General features: G+C 45.5%; 1 protein-coding gene across 4 annotated transcripts in view; it reads right to left on the reverse strand.

Annotated features, from left to right (window-relative positions):
* ESRRG (estrogen related receptor gamma) overlaps positions 1-16779 on the reverse strand; it is a 256355-nt gene that overhangs the window by 199181 nt on the left and 40395 nt on the right. The window contains exon 2 of one of the 4 annotated variants that reach the window (XM_075540577.1): positions 5889-6304. In XM_075540577.1, the coding sequence (XP_075396692.1) occupies positions 5889-6304 (416 nt within the window). Of the gene's footprint in view, positions 1-5888; positions 6305-16779 lie in introns of those variants that run through there. The other 3 variants (XM_075540580.1, XM_075540578.1, XM_075540579.1) reach the window with 3 other exon arrangements.

The following is a 16779-nucleotide window of genomic DNA, read 5'->3' on the forward strand; positions in this document are numbered from 1 at the left end:
TCTTTCCTATAAAAATATTTTTCTCTTTCTGACTCTCTAACCTGAGTCCAGAGAAAACTCTTAAAGAAAAGGCCAAAACTGGAACTTGGAAAGAAAAAATAAGAATGATATCACACACAAAAAATTAAGAAATGAAAGTGGAACCAGTGCTGTCATTGTAATAAGAACTGTCAAAAAATCCTCTAGTGGATGTTATGGGTCAGCATAAAAAAAAAAAAAAGAAGAAGAAGAAACTTTGACTTTTACCTAAGTGCTGACCTAATTCAATAGTTTTTCAATGATAACTTGGAAATACTCAATAAATAAAATATGTCTTTCTCCTTGACTTTCACGGAAATCTATGATTAATAGCCTTTCACAATTGAAATACCACTTTCGACTTTGAGAAGAACAAGTCTCATTACTTTTCTCAAGATATGCGCCGGCTCTAAAGTTTCAGAAGAATTTTGCCTGACTTTTGAATTTCTATGTATTGTACATTTTATAAGAAATCCTAAAAGAAATGATTATAGCCGGGAATAAAGATTCAAAAATCAGTAATCACTTGCTATCACTGAGCTGGACTCCTAGCTGCCCGTGGCTGTCAATCTTGACAGAAGCAGATGGAACAGCTTTCTCAGGCCGAGGGGCTGGTGGGTTTGAACCGCCTGCCCTCTGCTTAGCAGCCTAGCACTGAACCACTGTGTCACCTGGGCCTCGTCCAGAGATAATATTCATCAGCGGGTGCTTGTGACACTGCATCGATTGCTTGAAAGGAGCTGGACCGTGGTGGGGCAGAGGTCACACTTGCACAACCTGCTGACAGCAAGGGTGGCAAGATGTGGGCAGACTTGCTCTCCAGGGAGGGCACAGAAATCCTTTTCCTTCCCAAGAGTTGAGGGTGGGAAAGGGATGAGAACTCAAACACGGACAGTTCAGTGGCCAAGTGGCCTGAAGACATGAGAATGGATTGGAGGGCCCCTTCCAGGGACAAGGAAAAGAAGCTTGGTGACAATACACCCTTTGGAGTTCAATCGAGATCACTATTTGGCCACAAAAAGGTGGGGCCGTTCCAATCTCCTTTATAATCACTGCCCTAATTATTACATTATACTTTCACAACTTAATCTCTTTATTTGCCTCACTGCCTTTTGGGGGGGCTAAGTGAGCACCACAGTGTGAAGCCTGGTGATGTAACGAGCAGGGTAGTCTTACCGCGTGCCGCCCAGCTGCCAGCCATGAGCAGAGCCAGGTGGGTAAGTCCAGAGTGCTAATCTGGACAGTGACATCTCTGTCGCCTGCTCAAAATCCCTGAAACTTGCTCGCTCCAATATGGAGAGAAACTGAGCACGATACATCAATGCCAAGAATCACCCTGTGCTTTGCTCTGCTAAGCCCGTGGTAGAATTTCAGCATCCTAAAGAATAATCATGCATAGAATTCCAATTATTCTATCCCAGTTCTTGCACAGTAAATAACTATTGCATAGCTATTAATAGCCAAGCAATATGATTTTTAAAACATGCACAAAACACAGTTGGAAACCTTTTCACATAGCCATTTGACCTACACACAGCATATTGAAGACCAGAGAACTTGGACTGCCTGCACCTCCCTTCAGCAAAAATGTAAAAATGTGACTCTCTCAAGGAAGGAGATGTTTGCAATCTGCAAGTACTTAGAAATCACGTTTTAATAAAAATGTTGGTAAGATGAAACTCTAGCCAGCAGGCTGCCTTGCTCACAGTAGGTTCTCCGTAAATATTTGTTGAATAAATGGGAGTATTTTCCACATGGAGAACCTCTTCCTTTTATCAGCATATGAAGAACTACTCAATTTACTCCAAAACAACCGCTTATCTGTGGATAACTAGCCCAGAGGGTGTAAACTGGGCTAACAAAATTAAATTACTAATAGTTTGAATTTTCGATATTCTAGGCTCCCTATCAATCTGAATTGACGGGATGGTAGTGAGTGTTTTCGGTTTTTGCTTGTTTGTTTGTTTATAACCAGGTAAGGAGCTTTGGTGGCACTGTGTTAGGCATTGGTCTGCTAACAGCAAGGTCAGCAGTTCAAACCTACCATGAGCTCCCAAAAAGAAAGATGAGTCTTTCTGCCTTGGAGACGCACAGAGGCAGGTCTGTTGTAGAGTCAGGATGGACTCAATGACCTAGGGCTCAGCTTCAGTGAGTCAGGAGTACCTCAATGGCAGTGAGTGGTTTGGAGTGGCTTAGTTTTATGAGCATCAAGGGTTCCCAGGAGTTGGAACCAATTAATCATTGTGGTTTGGGGTTTTTTATTGCCATAAGCTTTAAGGTCCTGTTTACCTGCCCAATGACACGAGTTATGCTTTGAACCTCAGGTTTTGCAGAGTTAGCAAATAGGGTGATGAGTTATTGCTTTTCAAATGTTCACAAATGAAACAGAACTTTGCATATAGGCCGCTTATTGTTTTGGCTTAAACATCTTATATAAGGTTTTATGACTTATTTTACCATTAAACATGCCTGGAGGTAAGTAATACGGACTTCGTTTTATAGATGTAGATACTGTTTGTTAAATACAGATCCAGTGGACTAAGAATGTTTATAATAAACTATGGCAATGAGTCTCCGAAAGATATAGCCTCTAAAATATTTAAGGAATTCCTAGGTACTCCCCCATTAACATGATTTGTTTGGTTAATGTTCTTTAGATGAAACTATGAAAAGGTCATACTATAATATCGACTCTAATATAAACAGTTATGGTATCTTAAAAATTATGCTAAGTAAACTCTCTAAATGTATACTGAAGTAGTCAGTTTATTGTGCCAACCTGGCCGCTAAACACACGTGGGATTAATTAAAGGGTGGAGGGATAAATGGCTCAGCGAGCCTCGCCTTTCTTGTCTCTTCCTCTTTGATCATCGGACCAGTGTGCGGCTGCCTTGCTTGTTCTGGGCCTCAATTTGCAAGCTACACAACCTTTGGGACACCTAACCCGTGGACTGTGTTGCTGTAATTTGCGGTTCCTTCAAGGCCTGCTTCGCCACACCATTGGAATTTACATCTCTTGAGCTGGGGACTGTCGGACCCTGTCATCTGGCTGACTGTTGGTGACCTGCCTTGCTGTTTGCTGCCTGTGCCCAGATAGCCTGAACTGCTCTACAGAGGACTACCGGGAGGCCCTGAAGACTTGAAGGACTGCCAGTGTCTCACAACTATCTCACGGGAGTGAGTTGCACTGAATCATTTGTACTGCTTTATAATTTAATTAACTGTTTATTTCTTATGCTATACATCTAGCTGTATAAATAAAAATATATAATTAACATTCTGATTTTGTTTCTCTAGAGAATCTGTCTAACACATATAGTTAACGGCCACACACCAAGAAAATTATGTCGCTGACAACATAAACATAAAGTGGGACATAGCACAACCAATTCCATCTCTCTAACTCACTGTCAAAACCACAGCATCAGAGGAGTGCCTCCCTGTCAGACACTCTTAGAAAGGAAGGGCAGATTACTCCAGCTACACAAAAGAGATTTCAGAACCATCCGTCCTTTGATAAAATATTTTAAAGAGGAGAATTTAACAAACTCTTTTGCACTGTAAACCTGGATGCATCTCCCAAGTTATTAAAGCACCAAATATTGATTTTGATCTTGTGCCACAAGGGTCCCTTCAGACGACAATGATCAGGGGCAATGGTAAACCGGATGGGATGCTACCTGGGCGACTGGAGTGCTTCTCAGCGGCTGCAAACAATGGGACTGAACTTAGCAGCAATTGTGATTAAAGTGCAGCCCTGGGGAACCTTCAATCCTTGCTATGATCGAAGAGACAGCAATATGCAAGGGTAAGTCAAAAAGTATTGCTAAAAGAGTTTTTGTCTAAATAGTGGAAGGAAAATCTTAAAAGGAAATGCCAACCTTAGGAAAAGAAACCCAACGCACTGCGACAGCCCCCCCCCCCCTTCCCCATGCACTTCCTTATTCCCGGAACGCACCTGTCTCCTGACCGGGGCTGTACTAGAAATCCCTGCCCATTCTGCTTCTGTGAGCTCGCTAGCTGCTGTGACCTTACTCCTGCAGATCAAGTATAAAAGCTACACCCACCCGACATTCAGGGCCCAGGTCTTCTCGTTCCTCTGAGTCTCCAGCTAATAAATTTTCCCTCTTCCAAGTTCTCCAAGAGTACCCCCGGTCATCCCAGAGTCACAATTTTGCTGTTACAATCGAAGCTATTGTTTCTCCAAATAGACCATACGCTTCTGAAGGTGACGCTTCCATATCTCTCACGCTTCCCTGAAGAATTCTGCACTCTTTGATCTGCACCATATCAGATGCCAGTTTGGATATCCTCACGGGACTCAAATCCTGTTCGTTTTTAATGTTCTTTGAATTCTAAGAACAAAAAGAAGTCTAAGGAGGCCGAATCAGGCTGTCGGATGGGAGCGGTAAGGTTTCCCATTCTGAATGAAATTATTATGGGATAATTCTTGGTACCTTTGAGAATGAGTAGGTAAGGTGCATTGCTGTAATGGGGGCGGAGAATTACATACTTCCTTAGCTTTTTACTCACCAATGAAGTTTTCCAGTTTCAACAAAACTTCATAAAACTAGCAAGCCTCATAATTTTGACTCTCCTGCCCCCCTCTCAGAAAACAGGTACCAAACCTTCTAAACTGGCTGATCTGCCTTGAATTTCACTGGTCTAGCAGATCTCCTCATCGCCACTGATTTGATTGGACCTTTGCATTACAGGCACCTTAAGCTGGGCTAGCAAGAGCCCGTGTCTGCAGCCATCTACTGATCAGAGACATGCGTTTGGTTTAGAATAAATCCCTGCATTTATGGAAGAGAAGCCTAATAGCAATATTAATGGACCTATCTTTTTTTTAATTGCTTTTTCCATGAGCTGAGTTCTCTATTTCAGGATAATATGTTTAAAGAGGGCATATACAATTTTAAGTCATTTTCCTACATTTTTATATGGGAACTAATAAAGTTATCAATAAATCTGGAGATCCAAAATGGTGTGGGGATGTGTCTGGCACATCTTTGGAGGTATATTTTGTAATTTGGTAATTTGATGTAATTTCACTGGTATGCTCAGGGGGACTTTTGTACTGATTATTTAAAGGGTGGGGTCATAGGATTGTGATTGTTAGATGTCATTCGATGACTTTGACTCAAAAGTTGGTATAACAAAAGATGAACTGCCCCTTAAGGCTTTCTCGGCTGTCATTCACACGAAAGAGCACCAGATTCCCCCACCCACCGCACCCCCATGGAATCTCCGGGTGAAGTCAAACCACCGACTTCTCAGCAGCTGAGCCCACAGCAATTTGCGACATTGGGTCTTAAACACGGGGAGAGCACTGGGTATTGCCTGTGCAGTTGTTCTGCATGTGATCTGCTCACACATCACCCTAATAATAGCCATGCTTTTGAAAACTCCACCATGCGCGGGTTGTTTTCATTCCATCAGCAGGACTCAAGAGGGGAAAGAGGATGGCTGGATGGGGCGTGTCTCTTCTCTAGGGGGAGTTTCTTCCCAAATCCTCTATTCTCATTGCTAGTCTCTCTCTGGTCTGTGGTCACCTGGGTCAACTCGGATGCCTGGTGACCCCACTTGTGTCAGAATCTCGCTGTGCATCACAGGATTTTTAACAGTCGATTCGTCAACTGTGGAGCAGCAGGGCTTCTTCCCAGGCGCCTCTGGGTGACCTGGAGCCACCAACCTTTGTGTTGGCAGCTGAGCCCAATCACCGCCTGGCATCCTGCATGGACACCATTTTGTACTTAAGAAGCTGTAAGACGCTGAGGCTCAGACGACGTAGAGGAAAACCACAACAACCAAAACCCTGCCGCGCGACTGCCGGCGGTCACCGGTTATGAGCCCAGGCCCACACTAACCTTGAATTGTCCTCTTGAAGAATGCCTTGCAGGCTTCACAGGATGCCACGCCATAGTGATACCCAGAAGCGATGTCGCCACACACTAAGCACAGCCTCTTGGGCATGGAGTTGAGCATGTATTCACACTTGGTCTGGGGATCTTCGACGATAGTGCTGGAGCAGTCGTCATACAGTTTCCGGACGGGCCCGCTCCCTCCGAGGATGGGAGCAGACGGGTAGAGAGGTGGCGAGTCAAGTCCGTTCTGATGGCCATTCATGGTGGAACTGTAGCTCCCACTGGCGTCGGAGGAGCCACCAGGGCTGTGGTGGTTGACGCTGTCCGTCAGGGAGGCGGGGCTGGAGGGTTCCGTCTTGATGAAGGACGAACAGCTGGAGTCAATGTGTCGATCTTTGTTTGACATTCTGCAGAGAAGCCTGAGATGGGGAGAGACAGAGAGAGAGAGAGAAAGGAGAGAGAGCAAGAGGGTCAAACACAGGGAACAAACGAGGTGGAAACCAAAAGATGTTGCCTAATAAAGTGGCAGGCAGGGGAAACCAGAATTCCCATGTGAAAGACATTGCTCTTGAGAGTGCTTCCGAAGGGCTGGGGACTCCACATCATTCATTCGCTAGTCAATAGCTCTTGTTCTACAAGAGGGTAATCAGCATAAGGGCATGATGAGGTGACATCAAAGCGGACAGACAGGCCATAAACAAGAGCTCTAAAGAGTCCCCTTCCTTTTATTTTACCTCGCTCTTCAAGAGCCACTGTCAATATCTGAACCATCTCACTGGATTCGAAATCCATCAACGGAAAAGGCAGTGCTTTGTGAAGTCCTCACCGCTTCTAGACCTTTCGTTTATATTCGCTCTGCTTTACCTTCTGCATGCAGAAGTGGCCAACATTTCATTACCAGCTGAAGCAAACTTTTGTTTTCAAGACTGCACAGATGAGCCCTCAGCTCTGTAACTTTGGTTTGTCAGCACGCTTCCATAAGCATTACTGTGTCTTTTATTGATCTGATGAAGAGACACATAGGGACATACCCTCCAATCACGTTGCTTCTTTATTTCAATGGCTATCTCATAGCCGTTCGGCAACATGCATGTAGAAGATCCTAGCCAACATTATAGATTATATCCTAGAACCCACAGAACTTAGTGAGCCGATCACCAGCATTGGCGTGTGTGTGTGTGTGTGTGTGTGTGTGTGTGTGTGTGTGTACCGTTTGAGAGATGACTCAGACAATCCATTTAAACCTTCAGGTTGACAATGGGTCGGTGAATCTGACACTTTACATTCAACAAAGTAGAACAGATCAAGTTTTATCCAGAGAGACAGATTCGTGATGGTCCCTTTCCTCTGTCCCCTTTGTCTTTCACACCACACATGCTAAAAGGGAATACTAGGAAGCATCTAATCTGACAAACTAGCTCTCTTATCTAGAAAAAACACATCACCCCTCTTTCTTTGTTGGACCCAGAAGTGATTGAATTTCTGAAAAGGTAATAAGATGAAAAGATATAATTGGCCCTCCTTCTTTTCTGCTTCACCGTAGTGCAAAACCCCTGTTAGCTAAGTCTTAAGACCCTTCTGAGAGAGCCCACTATAGAAGCTAGAGGTGATGGTTGAGAGAGGGACTTAGATAATTGCTTCCCAGTGGAAAGTTGATTTATGGGAATCCCACTGGGTAATGGTCATTCAGGAGAATTTGGAGGAGTCAGTCACAGTACAACCAACAGGATGCAATTATCTTTTTCACTATAACTCGAATGATGTTTTATCATCGCATAAATGTCACGCTCTCACCCCTATCCTAGGTCCCCAGCTGTTCAGCTTTACATTAAAACAAAAAATAAAAAGTGGAAATGCTTATTGCGAATGTTCACTTCGTAACTGCTCCACGAAGGCAGTCTCAAGAGCAAAGCATTGGGGAAGGAAAGTCAAGAGCAAAGGGGTGGGGGGCGGGGGGGTGGAGGCGAAAGCCTCTCCACACGCAGATTTCCCTTTGGAAATGGTGTTTCTGTTCTTGTTGCATGTCTCTGCTTACTTTTCTCCCTCCTGCTTTTTGACCGACAGTGGTAGCAGGATGCAAAGAAAGCAAATAGGAAGGGGAAATCCACAAAAATGTCATCTTGCTGGGTGGTCCTTCTCGCAAAAAAAAAAAAATAGCGGGAGAACAGAGCCCCTCGCCAGGCTGAGCCACGGGCATCCTCTCCCTTCAGCATCTGCTGCCTTGTCACCATCACTGTTAATGAGCGTTGTAATGAATAGATGGCTCTCCTCGGCTCCCTGCTTGCACCCTGGGCTAAGCACCTTCCGCAAGGCAACGTCTGAAAGCAAGCGGTCGGCACTGACTTACAGCAGCCCCGCGAATTCCTTTTAATTTAGAGCACTTACACCGCCACTTCACTTATTACCTTATAATTACTGGACTGCGCGCACATACATTATGATCTTAGACTCCAGTTAGAAGTTATTAGGGTACTAAAACATGGTCGCCCGCCTCGCCTCTCTCTAGCACGGAATTTCCCAGAGCGGTGACCATTAACTCTTTCACCATCTGCCCACAAGGCACTGTTTCTTGCTTTTCCTTTTTGTACATTTCTTTCCTGAAGAGAGGTGCCGCATCCTGAAGAGAGGTGCCGCAAGCTGCTTGACTGCAAATCATAATCATGATCTTCTTTCGGCCCTCTGCCCACCTCTCCCCCTCTTCTCTTTCTTTTCCTGTAACACTGGATTTTCTTCCCTGCGGGCTTTTTCCTCATGCCTTGCTAAAATTAGACAACTCTTGGTTAAGGAACACTGTCGAGGCCTCCCTCCTGTTTGTGACTCAGTCCTCTGCTGAGTGACCGAGCGCTTACATGGCAGATGCGTGTTGTTAAAGGTCCCTGAAAAATGGGGATTCTCCGGCAGCTCTCTCATACAAAATCATGGTCCATGTTGTTGCCAGCTCAATGGAAGCAAGGAAACCCCCAAAGTAAAAGCTGCCAGGCACACCCATGGGCAGGGGCAGAAGCTTCTACTACGCACGGTACAGCTGCTGGACCCTAAATGAATACATGGATGTGCTGTGTTCCAATTTGCATAGGCTTCTTGGCAGACACGAACGACTTTTCTGTCGCTATCGTTTGCCCGGTGGGAACAGTAAGCGCCGCTGTGTATCAAGTGCTTCTGATATGCCGGGCACTGAGCTGAGCACGTTATGAAGAGTAGATCACTTCATCCCTGAAACCACTTTGTGATGGAGGCAGTCAGTACAGTTTCGCCTAACGGGCCGCAAGATTTGCTGAAAGTCCTACAGCTCCGAAGCGGTGTGCCTGCGATTAAAACTCGGCTCTGACCCCAAAGTTCAGAGCCGAAGGGTCTCCAGACCAGCACAGAGTCTTAGACAGGTTACATGGATTTGTGGGGGTTGGTTTTAAGTCAAGCAAGTGAGGCGAGAAGTAGCAAGCTAAAATAAATACTGGCTCAGGAAAAAAGTACGGCTACAAAATGGAAATCTTTGTGAAACAAAAATGCCAACAGGAGAAACGATGCTTTCCCTCCACGCCCTCCACTGCGGACTCTCCGCCGTCGATGGCAGTGTTCCCATCTTTCCAACCCTTCCCCAAGCGCTCTGCCCTCTTCGACCTCCACCATGCTAAATGGCACTTTTGACATCCTCCGGGGGCCCAAAATGTGTTCCTTTTCAATGGCCTTTGAACACCAGGAATAAAAGACGTTGGACAAGACCAGGGGTATAAGGTGGAGAAGGGAACGTTTCCCAAAGAAATTCTCGCAAGACGGCCCTGCTGCCCTCTGAGCAGAAACAGGTGCATTGTGCCCTCTGAGCAGAAACAGGTGCACTGTCCTGACGGGGGGTGGGGGGGAGGTTTGGGGGGGGGGAGGAAAAGGCCATGAAAATCCTGTCATTTAGCTCACCAATGCAGTTTTCCATTTGCTAAAAGCTTCTGCAGAATAAGCCCGCATGCTTGCCCTGTGTCCTTCAAAGTATTTGATCACGACCACCCCTCTAGAATCCCCCAGCGCAGTCACCCTAGATCTACCCCTGTGAGCTGACCTCTCCGCTGGCCCAGCAGCTTCCTTTGGAAATCACTGTTTCGATGGGACCTTCCTTTGAAGGTGCCTTCCTGGGGCTCAAACACATCACCCACTGGTCACACAGACACGAGGCAACACGTTTTGTGTGCAACAGAACTGTGTGTGTGTGCACAAGGTCCCCAGTAGCGCTTCTTGGCTCAGCCTCATACATGGTGTCAATTTCTCTGCCAACACAGCCACACCTTGCCCATGAGTCAAAAGACGCCTCCATCCTGGTCACAGGGCTGCCCTTACTGAGTGCTCCTCCTCTGGGCTTCCAGAGACACCTAAACAGAACCTCTGAAAGAAGACTTTCTAATTACTACTTAGCTCCTTGCCATGAACACGGCCTAGACACCATCACATTATCCCCAGAGCTATAGCGGGCCCTAATTCTCTCCCTCTCTGTCTCTGAAATTCTACAGCCCTATTATTCAAGCCTGAAATATTCACAACTCTCTATAAATTCAATCGTCAGCTGGTGGGTTTTATTCTGGACTTCACTTCAATCTAAAATTAGAGGCACTAAAATTCACATTAACTCTAAGAGGAATGTAGTGAATAAGACTTTATTTCAAAAGAACACCTTTTTGTCAGAAAGAGCCATTTTCAACATGATGGCTTTATCTGTTGCCAAAGAGAAGAGGTCCAATTCCAGGTTATGCTGTTAACGCAGAAATTTTAGGTCACATTAGATTAATAAAAATCTAAATTCAGTGAAAAGTTGCAGATATAAATAACATGCGTGCAAGAAATGTGCGAATTATTTATTGTAAAGCCTTGTTACAGCTGCTTTATTGCTTTAAGAGAAATAAAGGGAAACACAAGGAAGCAATGCCGGGTCTGCTCCAGGGGCCAGGGGTGGGGATGCCCCCTTTCCCGCTCTCTCGCCCCATCCCCCACGACCAAAGACCGCCCTGAGAATGAACTGGAGGGGGAAACGGAAATAACTGTGTCAAGAGTAACATTGACTTTCGACCACAGAATTGATATTTGAGGGATCTAACACCCTTCCCGGGGCTAAGGAAATTTCAATGCTCTCTAAAAGCTTTTTCAAAACAATCTGCCCCACGGTTTCAAACCATTGCAGCTCTCAAACTGCAACACAGGGAGCATGGTTTCTAGCCCAGCCTAAGGTCAGTCCAGGGGAGGGCCCAACACATCTCTGGTGTTAGATGCTGAGGACCAGAGAGATGACCAGATTGCAAGATGACTTACAGCATAATTTTTGTAAAGTTACTTAACCCTGTGTCTGTGTGTGTCCCGGAGGGAGCAAGAAAGTGAAACTCAGAAGGGAAAAGAAGAATGCACCTTGTTTCTGTGTGGGAAGCAAAGACTTCGTCTGGAAGTGGATCGTCAAATTATATTACAATTAGCTAGCATAATTGTTCTGCAATGGGCGATCTTGGATGAACTGCCAGGGGTTTAAACTGCCACCAGCCAGCTTCCTTGTCCAAGGTGGTTCCCTCTCCACAGGCGGGCCCTCAGCTTAGACACCGCCTCTGGAACAGTGGAAGAGCAATGCTTCCGAGGCGCCCAGACCTATTATTAACCCTTAATCCAATCTGAGTCCTCCTCAAACAGCTGCACTTTGGCGAATGAACTGTTCACCAAACTTGATCTTCTTTGCCACTTCATTTCCCCACTAAAAGATGGCATATAAAGTTCGTGTAAGGAACATGGAAGTCTTCTTTAGACTTTCCGATTCCTATTCTACAGCAAGATCTTCGGAAACGTTTGTGATACCTAGACCCGTGATGGACACCTTAATAGGTTTAAATAAATGTCCACTAAAAAAGTCACCATTTTATTTTCTTCTTTGTCATCCCTAAGCGCCTGGAAAGTTACCTATCACCACTGTAAATTCTGAAGGTGATATAAAATTAATATCCAAATCTTTTCATCTAAGGACACTGACGCTATGAACCCTGAACACTGACAAATGCAGAGAGGGGGGCACAGTGAGTTCCTGGCTGGCTCCTCGGTCTGATGCTGGAATTGCCGCATTAGAGAGTAAGGTCATCCAACTCCACTCGCTGGTTGAACGACAGTAGCAACCTACATGGATTGGTTTTCTGCCTTCCAAAAATCACCAGAATCGATAGTTAAGTGTTGTTCTGTTTTGGTTTGCTTTTATTTTACTTTAAAACATAAAAAGCTTTTAGCAGCCCATAGCTTTTGCCTTGTTTTTGCAAACCCTTTACAGGGAGAAAAACCCTCCCAAGATCAGAGCTGCATCTCCTGTAAGCTGGGGCTTCAGGGCCCATGACCATAGAAGCCCCCACTGCAGGCCGAGTTACAACTTCAAGCATGCTACTTTACAATGAGGTTTTCTTCCCCCTCCTGCTTCAACTAATTGCACTCTCCTAGTAAAGTGGCAAAATGTGAATCACTTAGTAACAAAATGGGCACCAGCTGCTATTGTCGGAGCATGGGGATGCTGAAGAAAGGGAAAGCAGCCGAATGAAGTGTCATGTCAGAAATCAACGGTGCAACGTGTGATTTGAGAAAACATGACTACTTTACAGAGACAGGGTGTCATTATGGCATCACAGTAATACGATGCTTTGACAACCGCTGGGTGTAACATATCATCATTGCATTAAGGTACACTGGCTTAGTTGGAGAAGGAAGAGAAAGGATTTTTCCTTTTAATAAGAAATATCTTCAGGTCTGCCTTGTTAATCTAACAGAAGGAGATCAGTCGCTGTAAAGGAAGACTCGTCGGGCCTGACAAACATTCAGAAAGATTAAAACACACATGCATACATGCATATGCGTGTATGGACAATCCAGGCTTTCTTTACTGAGCATTGATGCCAATCTAATGAAACAGATTTCTATAGAACAAGATCACAATGGTTTGGTCAAGGCTTCTTTCTGCCCAAGTCTCTGAACAGAAAACTGGTGTGTTGCATTCAACATAGTCCATCAAGAACAAAAGTAAGCAAACAGCTTCCCTGCAGAGCTGGTGCCTGCCTTGCTGACAAGAGATGTAAGAGTGTCTTGGGAAGATGGGGAAGCAGTTCCCTCAAGTGTGTGCATTCTCCTAAAACAGCACATCCAGGTCATCCACATGCACATCCCTCAGTCCAATGCTGCCCATTGAAAGGAAATTCAGGCATTAAAACTTCGGCTTGGTGACTATACCGTGGCCAGAAAGGCCTCCGCTGAGATCCTGCCTCGGGTGACAATGACTCTTTTTGTCCAAATCTGCTCCGGCGCTAGGTTGACCCGTCACTCTGGTTTAGCCTTGAGTATTGCGTGTCCCAGGGAACCTTCAATTCTAGGCAAACTGAGATGGTTGAACACTCAATGTAGACAATCCTATGTCTCCACCTTGCCCATACTGCTAAAACGAAGACAGGGGCTAGGGAATATCCATTGCTGGGGATGTAGACTGCGAAAGACGGCACTCCTAAGAATGGGAAGCCTGGCAAACATGCATCAGGGGTGTTGTAAGCATGTAGGAGGTTAGAAAGTGCCTGCAGAGGCCAAGGCATTCTGTGTCACTGTTATCAGGCAAGCAGGCGGCCACTGCTGAGAGCCTTTTTAAACCATGCAGAATCTCTTACATGTAGGGAATTGCAGTTGCTTCCTGTGGTAGAGCCAAGTTACTTCTTATGCTTCCTGGTTGATAAACTTTATTCATGGGAAAAGAAATGGTCCTACGATATCACAATGGGTTGTACATTCTGCTTGTTGGCAGCTTCTGTATTTAAGGATTCGATCTAATGCAGAGGAGCTTCGTGGTGTAATTCATCCTTAGCTTGTTTCCCTGGACCTATTTCAATCTGGAGGTGAGCATCCCTTGTTTATTGCTCTACCGACAGCAAGTGAGCTGCTGGCAAATCAATGAAACTTTTAAATGCACAATAATGCTGGGTAATTTCATACGTGGTGTTTTGCATAATTAACTGTCTGAGCTTTTTTATTTTAATATAATGGGCACTCATGTAATATAGAGGAGCTATAAGTCCATAAAATACACACAGTTTATATGAACCATGATTCTGCCTGAAACTCTGGCTAATCATCTACATCAGCTTTGAAGGGAGAGCTCCCCTCCACTGCCAAGTCCAAATCAATTCTTATGACATTACTTTATAACTAACATGGTATTTAACTGATGATGCCTATTAGCGATTAAACAGTGTGCTCAAGAATTGTTAACCGTCAGGGGGGAAAATACCATTGGGCTTCAGCAAACTTCTGCCATGTAATCAATATTATTGAGGGAAATTAAGTGTTTGCACAACTGGGTATATTTACCCGAATACAACTTACTTTAACTATCGTCTCAGAACCCCTGATGACATTATTAATAAAGAAGCACAGTTCACTACCATCGAGTCAATTCCAACTCAAAGGGACCATCTAGGACAGGGCAGAATTGTCCCTGTAAGCCCTCAAGACTGTAACTCTTTACAGGAACAGAAAGCCTCATTTTTCTCCTGAGGAGTGCTGGTGGTTTCAAACTGCTGACGATGCAACAGCCCGAGTATGTGACCACTATGCCACCAGGGCATGAGGACATGATACCTATGTTAAACAGAGACTCTAGATATGCCGAGTGAGAAACTCAGAGGCACAGCAGATGGTAAAACCCACATTTAATCTTATTCCCAACAATATTTCTGGCGTGCACAAGTTACCTCCTGGGAACCTAAAGTCTAAAGGCCACATGAACTTCAGAACAGCGCACCCTGGAGTCAATCCACTGAGTAGTCCAATGTCCAAGTATTGCTCAGGCCAACATCCCTGAGGGAGCAAGAGCTAGCTCTGGGGCAGACATGGTGACTGACACTGCAAAGGAAGGAGAGCCAGCACGGGATGAAAAACTACCTAAGGCCAATCTTCCACACTGGCTACCTACCATCAATGCCGGAGGAAGCACCTACTCCGAGATTTACTATGCCGTGAGCAGACCTCAGCTGCAGTAAGCGCTCTTAGGAAAAGAAATCGTCACCTTACTTCTACAAATCTCTGGTCTTTCAAACAGAAATATGGATCAATAAAGTTTTCTTGTGTCCAGACAATTCCATTTTCAAGCCGTCAAGGAACACATGGAGGAGAAGCCAGCACAACAGGAGGGTTTGACAAGTAAATGAAGACCTCTCCAGAGCATCTCGCTCCCGACGGAATACAGACATCCGGCCCATAGAAAGCCTATGCACTGACCTTTACGAATTATGATGGAGGAATGCAGATGCTTACACACACACAGATGCTTACACATCACACACGTTACACCAGTGACACCGTTCACAAATCAAATCCAAGTCCATGACTGTTCAGGCGGCCTGAATTTCCCTGTCCTATTCTTTTTGCTCCACTGAAAGGGGGGAGAAGGTGCTGTCGGAATTTGATGTTGGGAGGGGGAGATAAGTAAATGTTTGGAAAAGCTACCGCCATTCCCAAGAAACGGGCTGCCTCCACAGAATCTGGCCAGTTCACTTGAAGTGAAGGAAACTCCCCAACTGGGCAAAGCACCCAGTGGTGAGAAAACCTAAAATGCGGAGACGGAATCACCTAGGAGGTAAAACTCTTGCAGGTCCACAGGAGACATTCTACACGAGAGGAAGATCCATAGTGTAATCGCGGCTAATAAACGATGCCATTTTCTCCGCTGGACAGCTGGTAAAACTCTATTTATACTTTTAATGTAATAGCTTAGTCTGCAGTAGTTAGCATCTGGATGCAAATGCAGCTGTTAGGTGATCTATGGTAGGCGAGGTTACAATTGTATTCTGTTGGTATCAGGTGTAGCTCGGCTGAAAGTGAGCCAGGTGGGGGTGTTGTGGGGGTGGGGAGGCAGGAGGAGAGTTAAGAGGCCAGGAGACGAGGTAGTCAGCTATTTTCCAATCCTAACAAGTCTCCCTTTCTCCTCCTTTAAAGATATTACCATAAGGAAGCTTCTTGAAAAAGAAGATGAAGCGAAAATTAATACACACGTCGCCACTTGCAGGACAGGGAAAACACCAGACACCGACACATACGTTCATTTGCATCATAGAAGTGAGGACGGATTCCTTCTGCATGATGGGATTGAAGAAAGGGATAACGCAGCAATGATACAGCATCTGGAGAGGCCACAGATGCCATCAGAGGGGCCCTCTTGCTTGTCACACTCACACTCAGAGATCTCCCAACGAACATGCTGGAGGGGTGGGGGCGGGGTTGGGAAAGGAAGTCTAAATATTACTTGCCATTCTGAAACACTGCTAAAAATGCTACAGCAGAGTTGCTTAAAAGTCTTCTCTCCTCTCCCTTCCCCTCCCACCCCCGAAACCCCTGCCTTCTTAGAAGCATGTGATAAAGGACGTGGGGCTCTCTCCTGGGTCTGGAAAGGTCCATCCCGAGTCACGGCTGGGATACCTCCTGGTTTTCTCACTTGTCACTGAGGGGACTCACCCATTTGCTTTCTAAAGTAGCTTCTGCTCATTCTTCTTACAGATGTATGTATTTGTTAATAGGAACCCGCTAATGAAATAAAAGTCACCGTGGCCTGAGATGAGGCCTGAGAGCAAAGGCTATTGCAGTAACTTCCAATTTCTTTGAGTTGCATTGTCAGTGCAGAAGCGCTGTGTGTGTGTGTGTGTGTGTGTGTGTGTGTGTGTGTGTGTGTGTGTGTGTGTGTGCGTGCGCGCGCGCTGGTGTGTGTGTACTGGGAGTAACTCCACCAACAACTGGCTCTACAACAGTGAAAATGCAGCAGCACCATACAAGGGAAGAACCCCCTCCCCGTGGACCACAAAAGGACAAACAGAGGCCTGATCATTCTGGGGGTGGGGCAGGTGGGGGGCAGGGACTCTGCTTTTCCTAG

Source organism: Tenrec ecaudatus, chromosome 1, assembly GCF_050624435.1.
Source record: "Tenrec ecaudatus isolate mTenEca1 chromosome 1, mTenEca1.hap1, whole genome shotgun sequence".
Taxonomy (NCBI): domain Eukaryota; kingdom Metazoa; phylum Chordata; class Mammalia; order Afrosoricida; family Tenrecidae; genus Tenrec; species Tenrec ecaudatus.